The following is an 18,025-nucleotide window of genomic DNA, read 5'->3' as shown; positions in this document are numbered from 1 at the left end:
CCTGTGAATTCTGCATTGGCTGAGCATGCTCTGTGGGACATCATCATCTCAACTGTGTCCGAATGCTAGAGCAGCTTTGACTGCCTGATACCCTGTGATGTGCCAACAGTCAGTGGAATGACAGCGCTTTAATCTTTCCTGCTCTAAATGGCTGCTCTGTTTCCTAGTCAGTGTGTCTGCATCACCAATTTTCAGAGCTCTGAGCTTGCTGATTGATGAGCATTTTCATACTTTACAGACATTCCTCAGACCAGCTTAGCCCTCCATCATTAACGAGTAGGATTTAAAACTCAAAGCTCTGAGCAGAATCTCATTGTTTCTGCCTATGCATACAAGGCTACCTGCCAATGTTACCTGCTTCCATTCCTCCAGGAGCCACCTGCCTCCTTTACCTTGAGGGCTTCTTGCCAAGGGGGGTTGCTTCCATTCCTCTGAGAGTTACCTGCCAGTTGTTCCTGCTTCCCTTCTTTGGAGGGCTGCCATCCAGATGTGTTGTCTTCCCTTCCACTCAGGAAGGCCTTCAGAGGCCTTTCCCTTCCCAACAGCTGCCTGCTATGAGTGAACTAACAATGAACGGAGACTGGCTCCCTAGTTAGACTAGGGAGAGCCCGAAGAGCAGAGAACAGGGCATGTAACAATCTACTCTGGTCTGCTAAAGCCACATAGGTACCCCGTACCTGGGAAGTCCCATGGAACCCAATACTGCGGGAATGGGATTCAAGCAGCTGTGATTATTCTGCCCTACTAATGAATCTTGCTTCCCTTCTCTAAAGGCAAATTGCAGAGAGCTTGCCTTCCATAAAGGCTAACTACCAAGAATGCTTTCCCTGGAAGCTACCCACCAAATAGGGCTTCTTTGCCCCTTTAAGCTACTTGTCAAGTCCACCAGCCAGCCTTCCCTAAGGACTGATTGTACAGGGTGACAGCTTCCCCCAAGGTTAAACACCAAGATCTTCTGCTTCTTACATGGTCCCTGCCAAAGATTCCTGACTGTTTGAGGGTACAAAGGTGGCAGCATGCTTTTGCCAAGGACTCATGGGTGTGCTGGCTAGACAGCTGTGAGCACACTGCAGTACAGGACACCTATATCTGTTCCTATGCAAAAGGAACAGCTTCTGAGCCAGCCCCTTGGACATGGTGCTACCACTTTGCATTGCACTGCCAAGGCCATTTAACCAGCCCAGGAAAATCAGCAACAGTGTTCTTTCAGCAACACAGAGCCAACATAGGAGTATATCTCTCAAGCACACCCCCTGCAAATATTGGGGCATCCCACCCTTGCCCCTATGCCATACCAATCCTGGACTACATAAATTTCATCGCAGCCTGAAGACTGCTCTAACACTGCACCAGGGGAAGGCCATGTACCCCGCAGCACATGGATCAGAGCTGTTCCAAGAAAGGTTTTAAACCAGCTTTGGCCCACCACACACTGATTTGCTCTCTCAGTTTTGGCTGTAACCAAGGCTCTGGCCCTCCATGTATAAGATGGTTTACATGAGCATAGGGGGTATTTATGAGTGTTGGTTTATACCTGTAGATATTGGTTTGTATTTGTCTGGCTTTGTATGTGAGATATTATATGTATCTATGCATAGTGCATATGATCTTGTGTTTGAGGATACTGGACATAGCAGGAAGGTGTGTGTGAAAGGATATATATCTAAATTCAGTATGGCTGTATGATATACATATGCAAACATGGATTATGCATGAGGTGGACATTGTGTAAGCACATACCATGTGTGTAAAATGATGCTAAGCGTGCACATCACGTGCTTAATTCTGTTCCTAATTACACAGCCTAGCTTCCATCAACTCATCATGGACATAACTGACTGCAAATTTCCGCCTGCTCTGTCTCTGTGGGCACAGCACGAGGTCATATTTGTCCCTAGTGTATTTCTAGTGGAGTTACACGAGGAATGAATTTGGCCCATTGTGCCTGATGCAGATTATGTCTGTGTAGTAATAGGTCTGATCCTCTACGCGAGTCCATCTGTTTCTCCACAGATAAATGCAATCAGTGATCATTTCCGTGTTTGCTGCTTTTTGAAAATCCAGAATGATAGAGCCCCACAACAGAAGAGAAAAGGTGAAAGTGGTTTTTTTAAAAGTTTAACCAGTCAGAGGGAAGTTAGAGGAAGCTTTGAGAATCCCAGGTGCAGCTTAACCTACAAATGAAAAATTATGAAGACAGAGAAGAGGAATATTAAATGAACTGAGTTCTTAGGGGAATCAAAATTTAGCTCGTACACAAGCCAGAGATGCTGCAGAAGAGGAGCGGAAGACTGGGCTGGAGGAAAAGGAGAGGATCAGTAGCTCCCACAGTCAAAGAAGAAGAATCTAGGAAGTCTTTGGCTCCAAATAGGATGGGTAATAGCTTCATTTATTAGACAGCCTGGTCCAAATACATCTCTAGGGCAACTGCAATGAAATCCATGGGTTTAAAACCAGGGTGGATTTTGCCCTCTGCTTTAGAGATGAGCAGCAAAATAAACTTCATCAAGGAGCTGCCTGGCGTAGCTTCATAAATAGGGGAGGGGTTTGTAGGTTCTTCGTAAGCATTCCCTCTTGCACAAACACACCAATGCCCTCCTAGTTATCCCAGGTCTCTATCTTGCTTTCCTGCTTCTTTCTCACTGCCAGGGATGTTCTAGTCCCTAAGAGAAGAACAGAGTTCAGGGATGCAGTGGGGCTCCTACACTGGCCTTTCACCTCTGGAGACCTGGCTTCAGATCAGGCTGCAGGTTTGGTGGTCTCAGCCTAGACTCTAGTCATCATCTCACAGCCCAAATCACATCACATGCTGATGTGATTAGCAGGGGTGGTTCACTGCTTGGAGCCTCTTCCCATTCAAGTCAATGGCAAAACCAGACTCTTCTACAGCTAGTAGGAAGATTTAGGTCAGGATTGTGTAAGGGCCTAAGAGTCAAACAGCAAAGAGATCAGAGCTCAGATACATTCACAGAGCAACATGGGAAGGCTTATCAGAGCCCCTCATTTCCAGGGGTTTCTTCACCAAGGGGAGCGGATGACTCAGGACTGATACTGAAAATGAGGCTTTGCACCTTTAGCTCATCAAATCCAGTCCAGCCCAGAGAGTTGTTTCTATCAGGTGGTCTCTGTGAAATGGATTGGTGGTCTCAGTCCAGTAGTTCATAAGAGTCTCCCTAACAAAAATCCATCACCACAGTTAGCAGCTTAGTTGCAACCTCACCACAGCACTGATAGTGGTGATTGTAGCAGGAACCTACCTGGTCTGGCTGCTGCATCAGCTTCCCTCCATTCAGACTCTCAGTCCTTTTCAAGACGAGCAGATCTAGGGCTTCTACTTCAGAACTTTAAAGAGTCTTCACCTGCCCTCTTCCCAGGGGGCACTCTCTCTGAACGCCAGCCTCCCTAGTCAACTCCTGCAGGTAGCACTCCTCTGGTTTTTTTAACTCTAGAGCTAAGGAAAAACACCCTAACTGGCCCTAGGCTGTCCTTTATAACTCCCAGCAGGCCTGACACTGAGTCACCTGCTCCCATCATGTGATCCCTGGACTCATTCCATTCACCTGGGAAGGTGCACTAAGTCTGGCATAGGTACAGCTGAGTCCCAACCCTTCCCCCTCACCCGCCAAAGGGCCAGCTTCTTACTCTGTGACAATGATGGACACTGCACTACCCTCTTTCCTCCCGCTCAGGGAAGCTTGTACTGCAGATGCCAAAAGATATACTTGTCCTGGAAACAAAACAGAAATCTCCTTTCACAAGCACTAACTTGGCTTCCAAACCAATAACAGATACACTTTCTAAAAAGCAGGCTGAGTTGCAATGTGGGGCCCAGCTGCTTTCTGGAGCATTGTTCTGTTTGAAACCATATTTCACGGTGTGTAGCCACGACAGTGTTTTCTGAAGGAGGCCAAACGTGAGGGAACATTTCTCACTCCTTGAAAGCTAATGACGGATCCTCAGCACAGGTTTACAATTTAATTGAAAAATGGAGAGAAAGAGAAGATATGATGATGAATAATGTCATTAATCATAAGGACTGCTCGCAGCTGTATCTAGGGCCTGTGCTAACGCTTGAATGGTGTCATCCTGACCAGCCAGTAACATAGATACTGAGGACGGATAGGAAAAAGACATTGGGAAAAAAATAGACAGGAGGCCAAATTGTGTTCTCGTTTACATTGGGGTAAATCTGGAGTTCATGCATTGACATCAACACAATTACTCCACCCTAGTGTAAGTGAGAGCAGAATCTGACCCAGGGCCTTCTCTATAATGCACACTTGTCCCACCAGTCGATTCCTAAGCCCCTCTCCCACAAGCTACATAAAAGTGAATCTGTTGGCCTTTACTTGCAGTGTTTGCATTGTATGATTGGGAGACATAATCAGAATATTTTCTGTAGCACTATGAGCTAATCAGGTGGCACTCTTTCCTCTAAAGATCTGACTCTGGTCCATTGAAGACAACGGCAAAATTCCCTGTCACATCTCTGAATCAATGTCCCATCATGATAATGAGAGGCTTGTGTTGCTAGGGGAGCTTGCTTTTGGAATAAAACCTACATCCAAGGTTACCCAAACACTTGTAATTGAGTGACACATTTTGCAAGAGTTAATCTGGGTGTCCTGACCACATTCCAATGTGAGCAATGACATTCTGCTAACCTGAATTCCTCCAGCAGTTTCAGCTAGCTGCAGTACTCCCCTTCAGTTTTGTCCTAAATGTGTGCGTAGTATTGCTGTGCACTGTTAAACAGCTACTATGTTCCACCTCAGAAGTGACTGCATTTCACTGGTGGATAAAGCGATCCCTAAATCACCATGGGAGACTTTGAGACGAAAGGCACTATACAAGCCTACGTTATTAATAACCTGCTTGTATAAGATATTTGCTTTTACTTTTTTCAGCTATGCTCTCAGTTTCAAATGTAGAGCTAGAAAATTACTGAGGTTTCTCAAACTATTGGTGAGACCTTCCCAGCCAATCAACGTACAGAAGTGCGTTTTTGCTATAATCAATGCACAATAGCCAACGGTGTCCATCTATGATACAAATGAAAGCAGAAAGCTGTAAGGATTCCTCCCACTAGAGAGAGCTCTGACAGCCAGTCACTGGACCGAAAGGGAGAAGTGATCCAGATGGAATCTCTGTCACACTAATGAAGCTGTCTCATAACTGTAATGGAGACCTCATGTATCTAATGTGACACTTAGCAAATCCGGGCATGAATAAATAACTGAAGTCCAATTGAATTAACCTCCAGCTGATCAGCACAACTAAACAAATTATCCTAAACTCGGAAGAAGATTAGAAGGACTGGAGCAGGCCACAATCATTTGGTGGGAGGCTTAATTCAATTTAACAAGTTTATATCTAATGCCCCAGTGTTATTCTCTGATCTCAGGGTTTAGGTCAAACCTCTTCTAAAGTGCTCTTGTGGAACCTGGAAAGGAGGGTCACATCATATTAGTAACAACAGCAGCAGTGCACCCCAGAGTTGCCCGGAGAAACAAAGCAAGACACGTATGCATAGAGTAGGGGTGAGGGGACACTTTTTACAGGCACAGAAGAGAAAATAAAAACATGCTATTGATTTCCTGGTGGGAAATTCAAACCTAATTTCCAAGAAAATGTTTAACAAGATGGCATCACATTGATCTTCCTTTCTCCAGTGAGCACAAACAGAGACACCCTCCAATTCACATGTGCGTAAAAGGTCATGGTTACACGAAGACCTGGATACCTCAATATTGCTAACCTGGAATCCTGGCCCCATGAAGGTCGATGGCAGTTTTGCCACTGACTTTCCTGGAGCCAGGATTTTGCCACTAGAACGTATCCTCCAGGTGGGTTCCCTGCACCCCAGCTGGATTCAGTACGTGCTACCAAGTCAAATCAATGCCAGGGCCCATCAGCCCACGTTAGAAGCCTGTAGGATTTCCTGTGCCATTTGGCCACTATCGTTGAGAAGCGAAACACTGGGGCAGCCTTGTACCTATGCAACCATTGTGACCACATGAGGTGCCACATCACACACACACAGCTCACCGGCCAGTGCCTGCCCAATTCCTCTTCCACAGTTCCATTTGACCCTGGCCTCAGTGGGCCCTGACAGAGCTTGAATTCTACCAGCTTTCTTCTCCTGGTCCTTGTAGGGGCCTAGGTCACCAGAGGCCTCAGTGACACAAAGGGCCTATTCCTCCACACTTGGACCTCCCACTGGCTCCAGGCAGTTGCCATCCTCTGTGCATGGCATGTGTAGAGTGTTCCATTGCCCCAGGGAAACATGACCAGTTGGGCACGGGGTATGGCAGGGCCCCACTCTCCACGTGCCTGCTAGCCTCTGGCAGTAGATGCCATGAAGCATGCCCTCCACTACTTTCCTCAGCAGGTGAAGGGAGTGCTACGAAGTATGCTCACCATGTCTGGCCCACACCAATAGCCTCCGGCCAGCTTCACTTGGTTATCACAGCTCTGCTGCCCAGCCCTCCAGCACTGCTCACAGTAGAAAGGGCATAGTTGGGCCCAAAATGAGAAAAATAAGGGGATCCCCATTTGCTCAGCAATAGTGATGGTCACAAGCTGTTATTTAAAAGGAAGACGGCAGCCCTTAGGCTTTGTTTGCACTCCCAGATCAGAAAAATACCACACCCACAACACAAACTAATTGCTGGAGAATGAATCATCTTGGAAAAATCATTAGGCCCGCTCCTTGGCTCCTCCTCTGACTGCTTTGCAGTGCTCAGGCAGCATGGGATAGCCAGAAAGCTTCCTAACCCGGAAGCAGGGGATTCCCCCGGCCTAAGGGACTCTCTCAGTGATATCAAGCTGATGAACAGAGCACTTGGGCACTCTTTGGCCAGCAAAGTGGTATCACAGGAGTGTTCCACCCATTAACTTATCTATGCCAGGGGCCCAAACCACCCCCAACAGCCTCAGGATCATGGGAGCAGATCTGAGCCAGCCACTCTTCTGTTTTGCAGAGGTTCTGGCCCATAGTCTGCAGCACAGAAATACAAGACAGAAATCTAAACCACAGAAGTAATAACCTGTAAACTAATAAACCGTAAACTAATAAACCAACCAGATGCTTTGATAACGAGGCTCCCCCAAGAGCGGAGATTATTAATGGTTGTCCTGAAACATCAGGTGCGTAGTTTTCTAGTGAAGGGGGAATAAATGTTAAGGCGCTCTGGAGCCTGGGTGTCTGCTCCAGGAGGTTGCATACCACTTCATATAAATAGAGAGACGATCATCAAGGGCTCCGAGGCACTACAGTAATACAAGCAATAAATAATAATCAAAAGCAGCCCTCTTCCAATCTAAAAGCACACAGACGTTTAATTGTTTTAAAAAGAATTCTCCTGAGAAGAAATGATTCAGATAAATAATAACAAATATGTAAAACTGCAATATGGTGGGCAGTTTTCCCTGGGGGAGTATGGGGCAGCAGTCTCACCAATTCTCTACAGTCTCTGAGACAGTGGTTCATATTTCTTGAGTAATTAGAGCAGGAAACTGGGAGGAGGGAAGGACTCCTGGATTCTATCTTAGCCTCTGTAAATGACTTATGTGAATTGCTGAATGTCTCTGTGCTTTGGTTTCCTTCTCTGTACAATGGGGGTACTAATTTCCTACCTCACAGGGGTGCTCCTGAAGGCTAATTCACTAATGTTCATGAAGTGGTTGGAAATTTTTGGGTGAAAAGTGATATACAAGTGCAAAATATTATCTGTGGAGACAAGTATCCCTGTCAGCACCAAAGCTATCCAAGTACAGGCAGAATGAGAGGCAACAAGCCAGAGAAAGCTCACAATTGTCTCCCAACACTGGCTTGGTGTATGTTATGTCTCCCTGTAATGGCTGGCTCACATCAAGTATAAGAGCCTGCTACTTACTGACAGGTACTTCTTTAGGATACACGACAAAGGATATGGGTTTGGTGCTGAAGATGCAAGGTTCAAAGATGCTGGTGTCTGCCGGTACGTGGTCACAGGTTGTTATAGTCGGGGACTTTCCACAGGCCCTTGACAGGATGGCATTAGCATTTGATTCAGGGGGTAGAAGTTTCCCTACTTCCCAAAGTCATGCTTGTCCCTCAGGTGCAGGTAGGAGTGCTGTTTGCCTATGACCTGAGATCAAATGGATCCGCCCGTCCTCCAGTCATGTACAAAGGAGACCGGAGAGGTTAGCAGGGACACAACAAACAAACAAACAAACAAAAAAAGATGCCAGGAAGGATCTGGCCCTTTATTTTCATAAGATGAAATTCTCTTCCAAGGAAGGTATAGTGGAAATAAACTTCATTCTTGAGGTGACAGGAGAACTTATTGACAGCATCTGCCATTATCTCAGTCACACAGGCAACCCCTTGAATGCTTGTAGTAAACAGGAGAGAAATGTCGGTTCTTCACAGGGCTGGAAAACAGGGGATTTGCCAGATGATAAGGTATCAAGACTCCCCCTTCTGTGTATCAAGCAAAGGCAGCAACTTTAGTCTGTTCGGAGCCTTTCCATGGAACACTGTTGCCCTCTGGAGTTCTGTTAAGGCACTCTCAACGCTATGACTAACAGTTAACTTCCTTCAAAGTTTCATTTAAACTTTTCATGCAAAAAACACTTCAGAACACTGGGCCTTTAAAAAGAAGATGATTGGACAGATGATCTGAAATTCAGAATTCTTGTTGCCAAGGTCAGTGTGTGTGGTGGGAGGGCAGGATGTGAGGGGGGAAATGGAAATAAAGGTTTGGGGGACATTTATTTTAGCATTATAGATAGCTTTATATAATTCATAGTATTACATACAGCAGTGCTGAAGGTTGCACTGGGTATTCTTTACAAAATCCTAATTTTTAGGGATGTGTATCTAGGCCAAAAATGTTATTCTGGGCTTAGCAAAGATCAAGAATTTGGGGAAAACAAAAAGAAACTGAAGTTTTTAAGATATTTATTATATATATATATATTACATTTTTAGTATTTCTTTTTTTGAACTGTCAAACAGATGTCTGTTTTCTATCACGAAATCTGTGTGCGGTAGCTGTCAATCAATAATACCGCCACCCTTATATAGTGCTTTTCATCGGTAGATCTCAAAGCCCTTTACAAAGGAGGTTAAATCATATATCCCCATTTTACAGATGGGGAAACTGAGGCACAGAGTGCTGCTGTAAGTTGCCCAAGGTCACCTGTTAGGCCTGGGAATAGAACCAGTCCAGGGCTCTACCCATTAGACCACACTGCCACGTTAGACAAGCTACTTTAAATTACGTTTTTGATTAAAAAATGAATTAGGGCACATAAAGAACGTGGAACTGCTGAAAAGGATGTACAGTAACTGTTTGCATTACAGGATCATACACTGAGACCCCTAGGCACTAGAATAATGCAAATAATACATAATTATAACATCAGCCATGCTGCCTACCATGACAAGCCAAAAGGCAGGATTTACCCAATTTGTGGCCTGATCTCTCACTCTGCCCAGCATCCTACATCTGAAAACATTCCCAAAGAGTTCAATGGCCAAAAGAGAGATCCTGCCATCAAGAATGATCTCAATGACTCAGTCAAATCTACAGGAAATAGCCATTACAATGTTCACATCCAAGGATGCAAACACTACAGGGCATCAGAGGGGTAGCCGTGTTAGTCTGGATCTGTAAAAGCAGCAAAGAGTCCTGTGGCACCTTATAGACTAACAGACGTATTGGAGCATGAGCTTTCATGGGTGAATACCCACTTCGTCAGATGTTGCATCCGACGAAGTGGGTATTCACCCACGAAAGCTCATGCTCCAATACGTCTATAAGGTGCCACAAGACTCTTTACTACAGAGCATTGGACTTACAACCAAGAAGAGTCCCTACCACTCAAATATGACAGGCCTGGTTTTGAGTTCCTTCCTGTTTGCCAATTTCAGACAGACCTTTAACATTTTGGGTACCAACATGCTGAGAGAAGGGCTGGGGATGCTCAGAACCACATATGGAAACAGGGAACCAAGCCATTTCTGAACTGCTATTCTCTGCTTTGGGGCTAAGATTCACCTTATCCCAACCTCCATCTCGCCATAGAGACCTTTACATTCTGGTCACAGATGGAAGCTGGGATTCTTTGGAGAGAGCGGGCGACTTTTCTGCAGCATGAGTTTTGCTCTTGCTGGTGAATAGATGGAAACATCCCAAGAGAGCAATTAAAGAATTTAAAACATGCAGAAGGTAGCTCAAAAGGAAGTCAAGGCCATTTCAGAATGTCCTTGGAGTTTACACAGTCGATGCCTTAGAGATGTTTAAATGACTAGGAACATCAGCATTTCAACAGTTGGGTCAAGGCGGCTACCAAAGCTGGCTTGCCAGGCTGGAAAGCAGGCTCTGATGGCCCCCAATGCACTCCCAGAGGGAACGCTTTCAATTTAAAAATTTTATTAAGACAATGCTTAAAAAAAAAGTGAATGGTACAGAGTTTAAGCACAGAAGTTTCTGGTTATCAGGGAATAATGTACAGATTATTGAGGGATGCAAAGTTCAGTTTAAGATCGGGTGTCGTAAGGAATACATAAGCTGCAATATCCCCGATTGGGGGTAAAAGATTGATGGGTCAAAGTACAGACATTGAGATATGAGGGTATGATGTTCATATAATGGCTATGTTCGGGTATGGAGTATAATGAGTGGACATGATGAAGATGATGGATTGACCCTCATTTGGTGAGATTTAATGTTCAGGGAGTTTATGGTTCCAGTTCATATCATCCAACAGAGAAAGTCTCTTGGTCCCTTTTTCGTAGTTGAAGAACGATGTTACTAAACCTGAAGAAAGTGCTGTGCCTATATTCAGAGGGATTGAACCTGTCATATGAAAGGAGACTCAAAGAGCTTGGCTTGTTTAGCCTAACCAAAAGAAGGCTGAGGGGAGATATGATTGCTCTCTATAAATATATCAGAAGAATAAATACCAGGGAGGGAGAGGAATTATTTAAACTCAGTACCAATATGGACACAAGAACAAATGGATATAAACTGGCTATCAGGAAGTTTAGACTTGAAATTAGAAGAAGGTTTCTAACTATCAGAGGAGTGAAGTTCTGGAACAGCCTTCCAAGGGGAATAGTGGGGGCAAAAGACATATCTGGCTTTAAGACTAAGCTTGATAAATTTATGGAGGGGATGGTATAATGGGATAGCCTAATTTTGGCAATTAATTCGTCTTTGACTATTACCAGTAAATACGCCCAGTGGTCTGTGATGGGATGTTAGATGGGATGGGATCTGAGTTACTACAGAGAATTCTTTCCTGGGTGTCTGGCTGGTGAGTCTTGCTCACATGCTCAGGGTTTAGCTGATTGCCATATTTGGGGTCGGGAAGGAATTTTCCTCCAGGGCAGATTGGCAGAAGCCCTGTGAGCACGGGTCACTTGCTGGAAGATTCTCTGCACCTTGAAGTCTTTAAACCATGATTTGAGGACTTCAATGGCTCAGACACAAGTTTGATACAGGAGTGGGTGGGTGAGATTCTGTGGCCTGCATTGTGCAGGTCAGACTAGATGATCATAATGATCCCTTCTGACCTTAAAGTCTATGATTCTATGTTGGCTCAGAGACCTCTTCCTTCTCACCACCCTCCCTCATAGGCGCTGGGCAAGGCGAGCCAGAGATGGGGCTGTGGCTGTCAGGTTAGCTGGGGTTCCTCCCCATTTGCCTTGGGGTATGATGAGTGTCCATAATGGTCTGTAGGACTGCAGGAAGTAAGGAGTGAGTTGGTTGAAAGGGGGCCTACCTAGTTCTGTAGGGCAGGGGTGTGGAAGGGTCTCCCCTGCTCAGTGAGGCCATGGGGAATGGGGTGAGCAGGGTTCTGGAGGGCCTTCCCTGTGTATGGGGCTGGTGGGACCTGGAGGAAGTGCAGTGTGCAGGAGACTCCCATTCTGTGGGGACAGAGAGTCTGTGGGGAATAAAGTGCGGAGGGGACTTCCCTGCTCTGCGAGGGATTAGTGAGGGGGCTAGAGTGAGCTGGGTGCATGGACATCTTCCCCACTCTGTGTAGCTGGGGAGAGATGGGATTGGAAGGTGCAGGGGCGGGATCCCCACTTGGCAGGGCCAGGAGGGGAGTGAGGGGCACTCTCTGCTCACTGGGGCCAGGATGCAGGGGAGACCAGAGGGGATGGGGAGCTCCCTGATCGGATGGAGCCTGGATGCAGGAGGGGCTCCCCACTTGGTGGGGCCAGAGAGATGCAGGGGGACTCCCATCTCAGTGGGGCTGGAGAGGTCCCGTGGGGGCCGGAAGAGGTACAGGGAGGCCTGCCTGCTCGGAGGGGCCCGGATGCTGGGGGGGGCTCCCCGCTCCATGGTGCCCCATGGGGTGCGGGGGAGGCTCCCCGCTCGGAGGGGCCCGGATGCAGGGGGGGCTCCCCGCTCCGTGAGGCCGCATTGGGTGCGGGGGAGGCTCCCCGCTCGGAGGGGCCCGGATGCAGGGGGCTCCCCGCTCCATGGGGCCGCATGGGGTGCGGGGGAGGCTCCCCGCTCGGAGGGGCCCAGATGCAGGGGGGGCTCCCCGCTCCGTGGGGCCGCATTGGGTGCGGGGGAGGCTCCCCGCTCGGAGGGGCCCGGATGCAGGGGGGGCTCCCCGCTCCATGGGGCCGCATTGGGTGCGGGGGAGGCTCCCCGCTCGGAGGGGCCCGGATGCAGGGGGCTCCCCGCTCCATGGGGCCGCATGGGGTGCGGGGGAGGCTCCCCGCTCGGAGGGGCCCGGATGCAGGGGGCTCCCCGCTCCGTGGGGCCGCATGGGGTGCGGCGGAGGCTCCCCGCTCGGAGGGGCCCGGATGCAGGGGGCTCCCCGCTCCGTGGGCCCGGGGTGACGCCCAGGCCGGGGCGGGCTCAGAGTGACTCAGCGGCTGCGCCCAGCGCGCACGGCGGGAGCAGCGGCGGCCGATGACCGAGGGAGCCGCCGGGCAGGAGAGGGGAGGACGCGGCGGAACTGCCAGGGTGAGGCCGGTGCGGGCAGGCCCTGGTCTCGGTCGCCGCCTTCTTCCGGGCGGGCCCCGGGCCGGTCTCGCCTCCCAGCCGGGCCCGGCCCAGGCCGCTACTATGGCGCCCGGTTTCCTGGGCCTGGAGGCGGGGCGGCTGTAGCTGCCGGCGAGCTCCGGCCGGGGCGAGAGCTGGAGCTGGTTGGGCCCATGGCTCCCTACCGGGCTCCACGGCCATGGCGGGCGCGACCCTTCCGCAGGCCCCACGGCCCAGCCCGGGGGTGGGATCCTGGCGGGCGCGACCCTGCCCAGGGCTCCATGGCCCAGTCTCGGGGTAGGATCGTGGTGTGACTCTGACCCTGCCCATGCCCAGAGTCTGGGGGTGGGATCACGGTGTGAGTCCAGGGGCTAGTCGGGGGTTGGGATCCTGGTGTGATCCCGACCCAGCCTCGGTCCGTCCGTGGGGGAGCAATGGGTGTTAGGAGGACAGAGGAGACACTGGGCGAATAGTGGCTGTGAGTGATCAGCCCAAGTCTTCCCCCGGGATTTCGGTCAAAGTAAAACGGATGCACAATGGGAATCAGTGGCCTGGGAACGCCAGGCTCCAAAGAAGGGGTGCCCTTAAGCACAAGACGGGTGGTTCTACTGGCCCCGTTTTATCTCAATCCTCAATATTTGGGTAGGGGAGTTTGGCAAAATGGTTCTGGATTTGATCCATCTTGAGAGCAGGAGTGTAGACACTTAGCCCACCCACTTAGCATTCAGGGTCCCGTCCCCCCCCCCGGCTCTGCTCTGGCCCCAGCACTTGCCCCACTGCAACCACCTGCCCGGCACTCCTGTCAGGGTTGGGGCGTGGGTCTTGTTCCATTCTGCCTGCCTGGCACTCCTGCCGGGGCTGGGTAGAACGGGGAAAGCCCTGGTGTTCCCACCCATCCCTGGCAGGAGTGTCGGATGGGCAGAGTGGGTGGGGGTGCGGGAGCGCCCATTTTTCCGGAGGTCTGGGTTGGCCCGGTGGCTAATCCACCAATGGGAGGAGGGCAAGCGAGCAGGTGTCCGGCAGCGGTAGAGGAGATCTTCAAAAAAGGTAGGGTCACTGCCTGGGGGAGCCAGGCCTGGCAGTGGGACTTGGAAGGGAGCCGGGGAGCAGAGCTGGGTGTGTGTTCGGCAGCCCGTGGCCAGAGGATCCATCCATCACCCAGCTGCAGGAGGTGAGGGTAGGTGGGCCCTCATCCCTCGTGCCCTCCCAGTCCCGTAATTGCCCTTTCCCACCCAAAATTGGGGCCCACCCAAATATCCCATGCTGGCTACGCCACTGCTTGAGAGAAACCGTGCTCTAGTAGGAACCAGGAGACCTCGCTTTGGGAGTCAGGACCCAAGCCTAATAGGACTATATGATCTGCTGTATGTGACACAAAAACAGTTGTAATCAGTGTCAAACTATGAATGGCATAAAAACCTATAAATAGCAACTCGTATGTGTAGCCTACGTGTAGCTCTCTAATGATGGGCAGTTAAAATTCACTGAGTCAGATACACCCAGGCATCAGATGTTCCTGATTATTTATATACAGCTGCACCTGTTGCTTACATCGCTGGGCATATTTATATCATTAAAACAACTTAACCAGTATTTTAATTTTATTGAAAATATTAAGCCTTTTTATGGCCCTTAGTTACTGTTTTTATATCTAATACTAATATATTATTTTACTCAGCAATTAAGACCTCTGCCATGGCAGCAAAACCTATTGTGACTTCGAAGCAGAGAGAGGAGGTGGTGAGGGGTGTCCCAACAGAAGTGGTGTGCACGGCCTTCTCCAACTCCATTCTTGTGGTGGTGACGCAGTATGGGAAGATGGGAACGCTCGTCTCTGTGGACCCCAGCACAATAACCAATGACATCAGCAAACCTTCACTCACCACAAAAGTGCTGCTGGGCACAGATGAGGTACAAAGCAGAGCACGTGGTCCTGAAGATTGAAGGGGAATCTCTCACTAGCTCAAAATTCGAGCCTGCTCAGGCTGCTAAGCAGCTGATATGTAGTTGTGCAGTGGTAAGATTAAAGAATCCTGTACTAGGGGAGGAGTGGTTCATCAATAAAGCTTGAGCATTCAACTGGCATTTAACATAACAAATGTCTAATTGAATCTACACTGAAGGCATATATGGGATCTGTTACTTCATACTCGGTTATTCTTATGGTGCTTTGCAGCTCCCATTGTCTTCAGTGGTGCAGGAGCAAGGGTAATGGCCTTCTAGCCTTTCTCAGGTGCATGTCCCAGTCAGTTTTCCCATCCCACCACTTCTTTTTCTCCAAACCTTTGCCTCTCTCATAATCGACTTCAGCTTCCCACCCACCCCTAACTGTGCTTACCACCAGTTGCCCCAGATAAGTCAGTTATCCAATTCATTTTGGCTTAACATGAGTTCTGATTGACTATTTTACAGAAACGAGAGAAGAAAATATTATATTTTGGAAAACATCAATTAGACAGGCACTAAATATAAAGTTACAGAATACTGCAAGATTACCTGGTTTTACAGTGAAGTCAGAACTATCTTGTGTTGCTTGCTAACCCCAAGGGGAGGGCGACAACTCAGCGATGTGACAGGTTCCTGTTCCTTTTAGCTCATCTTTATGTAGTTCTCACCCTTCAATAATAGGCTTTCTTTTCTTCATGTGAGATGTGTCTTGTCTGCCTGTAGACAGGATGGTTACAGCCTTGGTGTGATGTGCACTGGTCAAAATGGAGCAGAAGAGCATATTCAGTTTCTGATATTACCTTATGTTAATTAGTGGCTCTTCCTGTTACTTATGGGAGAATTCATTTCCCCAAGTCTTGCATATATCTGCTCCTTTGTATTGTATGTTAATTAATTAATCTAAACAACCTTGAGGAAGACTTTGATTAACGTGAGAACGAAGTACTTCCTGCCTAGCCTTTTGCGGTGATGCATGCTGCCAAAACCCACAAACCAGTGTTCAAACAAAACCAAACAAAAATAAACTTCAGATACATCCATCTTGCTACATATATTTAAGTAAATTCTGGACAAATTGGGCATACTTGTTAGAGAAACCCCAATTAAAGGGAATTATATCCCTTTTCTCCTGCTAATGCCCTTAGCCTCACATTTTTTTTTAAAGTCTACATTATTCTATCAAAATTATTATGTGGCTTTAACCAAGGGCTATGATACCATTTCAAAGTCTGTGGTGAATGTAAAGACCTGGCTGTCTTTACATTTACGTGTCAGCAAATCCAGTTTCAGTCCAGTATAGATAAGTCCTTCATGTACTTAATATGCTTAGTAAAAAGATATTCCAGGAGCATTCCATTAGTAGCGAATGAATAGGGTGGGAAGATTCTCTCAATTGAAGGACTGTGGTTTTTTTTTGCTTTTCAGCCCCTCATCCATGTTTGTGCTAAAAACCTGGTGACATTTGTGTCTCAGGAAGCTGGGAACAAACCTGTTCTCCTGGCTATAGCGTTGAAGGACAAGAGCATGGAAGGAATAAAAGCGCTGCAGGAGTTGATTCGAAGTTGCCAAGTGTGGTGAAGCTGTGCTGTCTGAATACAAGGAAGGGATCCTGGGTCAGTGACCTACCACTGTTTATTTAAAAGGACAAAACATGCCTTTATGCTGTTTTTGGATCCTGTTGAGGATTTCATGAATTTTCTCCACCATGTAGAACTTTGGGCGATTTTGCTGTTGTTGCTGGGTTTGGAGCCCATGCAGTTAAGCAGTGAAGTTAGAACGTTTTTCTCAATACAAAATGAAATTTCATTTCCATCACATTGCGGGGGGATGTATATTTGGAAAACTGCACATGGCTTTGCAGCAGTGTCCAGAGAAGTAAATGGCTTCAAGCAATGTAACAATGAAATGCTGTGCTGCAAAGTGTAAAATGTGATGTAGAATGAATAAAAATACACATTGGCAAATGCTTAATGTTACCTGTTTATTTCCCATGATGATCAGTTTAAATTAAATATTTGGAGTCAGAATAAAGTCAGTGGTAATTGTATGCAGTTTAAAGTAGGGATAAATTTTGACACTTGACTAGGGTCCGTGGGAAAGAGTTGTAAGTATTGACAGTGTGAGGGAGTTAATACCATGCTGGGGTACCCTGTCTTCTGCCACTAAAGAGAAACTATCAACTTGAAAAGTATACTTGTTTGAAATACAGTACCCACTGTAGTGATGGGTAACACTTAGCATCGCTGTCGCTGAAAGAAATTATCAAATGAAAATATTAGTCCTTTTTTTCCCCAGTTTGTTTATTTTGTGATGATGAGCTTCACTGAATAGGCCAAGCCCTGATCCTGCAGTTGGATCCTCACTGGTGAATGCTTGGGTCTGTTTGAAGCCCCATTGACTTCAGTAGGGCTCCATACAGGCACAAGGGCTTACCTCCCTAGATCCAGTTGCAAGAGAGGGCCTCTAGTCAGTTTCTCCCTGGCTGAAAGGACCCTTATAAATATAAACATCTGTAGAGGAGTAGAAAAACCTTACACATTTGTAATATTTTTTTCAAATATCAGGACATACTATTGAAAGGATTGTGTATCAGAAAGTGTCATTTTAAAAGTTGGGTTTAAAAGCTTCAGGCTTGTAGTGTCCCCTTAAGGGAAATGCAATTAATTGCATTTTTCAGAATTTTATTTCCCAGTGCCATGGGGTTTGCATCTGTGTCATAATCCTAAAATTCCTTCCCCCTCCCCCAATTTTACATTCCTCACTCTCATTCCCTTCCTATTGTTCTGACCAAGGAGGACTGGAAGACCTGCTAAAGTCTGTCAATATTATTTCTGTATTAATTTAGGGATTTCCACTGAAAAATACAAATCAGTTCCCAGTACTGAACATTTGAACATTGTGCTCCTACTGTACGTGCAGCCCCTACCAGCTCAGGGAATAAAGACATCATGCAAATTGAACCTGAATTGCACCCCCACCCATGACAATACACAATAGTACCACTAGGCTCTGAAGAGAATCAGTTCTAATTGCCTAGAAGCTACAAGGGCCAGCCACCATAGGTATTAAGAGATGCTGTT

At 47.5% G+C, this 18,025-nt stretch overlaps 2 protein-coding genes across 10 annotated transcripts in view; one reads left to right on the top strand and one right to left on the bottom strand.

Annotated features, from left to right (window-relative positions):
* Positions 1-18,025, bottom strand: part of ELFN1 (extracellular leucine rich repeat and fibronectin type III domain containing 1) — a 269,209-nt gene that overhangs the window by 238,545 nt on the left and 12,639 nt on the right. For all 5 annotated transcript variants that reach the window (XM_044979029.1, XM_044979027.1, XM_044979028.1 and 2 more), the window contains one exon: positions 15,495-15,700. The gene's annotated coding sequence lies outside the window, so the exon portion shown is untranslated. The remainder of the gene's footprint in view (positions 1-15,494; positions 15,701-18,025) is intronic.
* Positions 12,898-16,911, top strand: PSMG3 (proteasome assembly chaperone 3). 5 transcript variants are annotated; one of them, XM_044979047.1, is made up of 3 exons: positions 12,898-12,980; positions 14,677-14,909; positions 16,371-16,911. In XM_044979047.1, the coding sequence occupies exons 2-3, from the start codon at positions 14,694-14,696 to the stop codon at positions 16,521-16,523; spliced, it is 369 nt and encodes a 122-aa protein (XP_044834982.1). In that variant the 5' UTR covers positions 12,898-12,980; positions 14,677-14,693; the 3' UTR covers positions 16,524-16,911. The 5 variants fall into 5 exon arrangements, with proteins under 5 accessions (XP_044834982.1, XP_044834983.1, XP_044834984.1 ...); XM_044979048.1 differs by having other exon boundaries at positions 12,899-12,989; positions 14,680-14,909; XM_044979049.1 differs by having other exon boundaries at positions 12,969-12,989.

Source organism: Mauremys mutica, chromosome 11, assembly GCF_020497125.1.
Source record: "Mauremys mutica isolate MM-2020 ecotype Southern chromosome 11, ASM2049712v1, whole genome shotgun sequence".
In the NCBI taxonomy this organism is placed as follows: domain Eukaryota; kingdom Metazoa; phylum Chordata; order Testudines; family Geoemydidae; genus Mauremys; species Mauremys mutica.
Note: the sequence above shows the minus strand (reverse complement) of the source record. Positions and strands in the feature narration are given on the sequence as shown.

Coding starts and splice junctions, on each gene's coding strand:
- PSMG3 (XM_044979044.1), top strand. CDS start 13,913: ATGGGCAGAGTGGGTGGGGGTGCGGGAGCGCCCATTTTTCCGGAGGTC. Junction 14,046..14,676: donor AGAGGAGATCTTCAAAAAAG/GTAGGGTCACTG, acceptor TATTTTACTCAG/CAATTAAGACCTCTGCCATG. Junction 14,910..16,370: donor TGCTGCTGGGCACAGATGAG/GTACAAAGCAGA, acceptor TTTGCTTTTCAG/CCCCTCATCCATGTTTGTGC.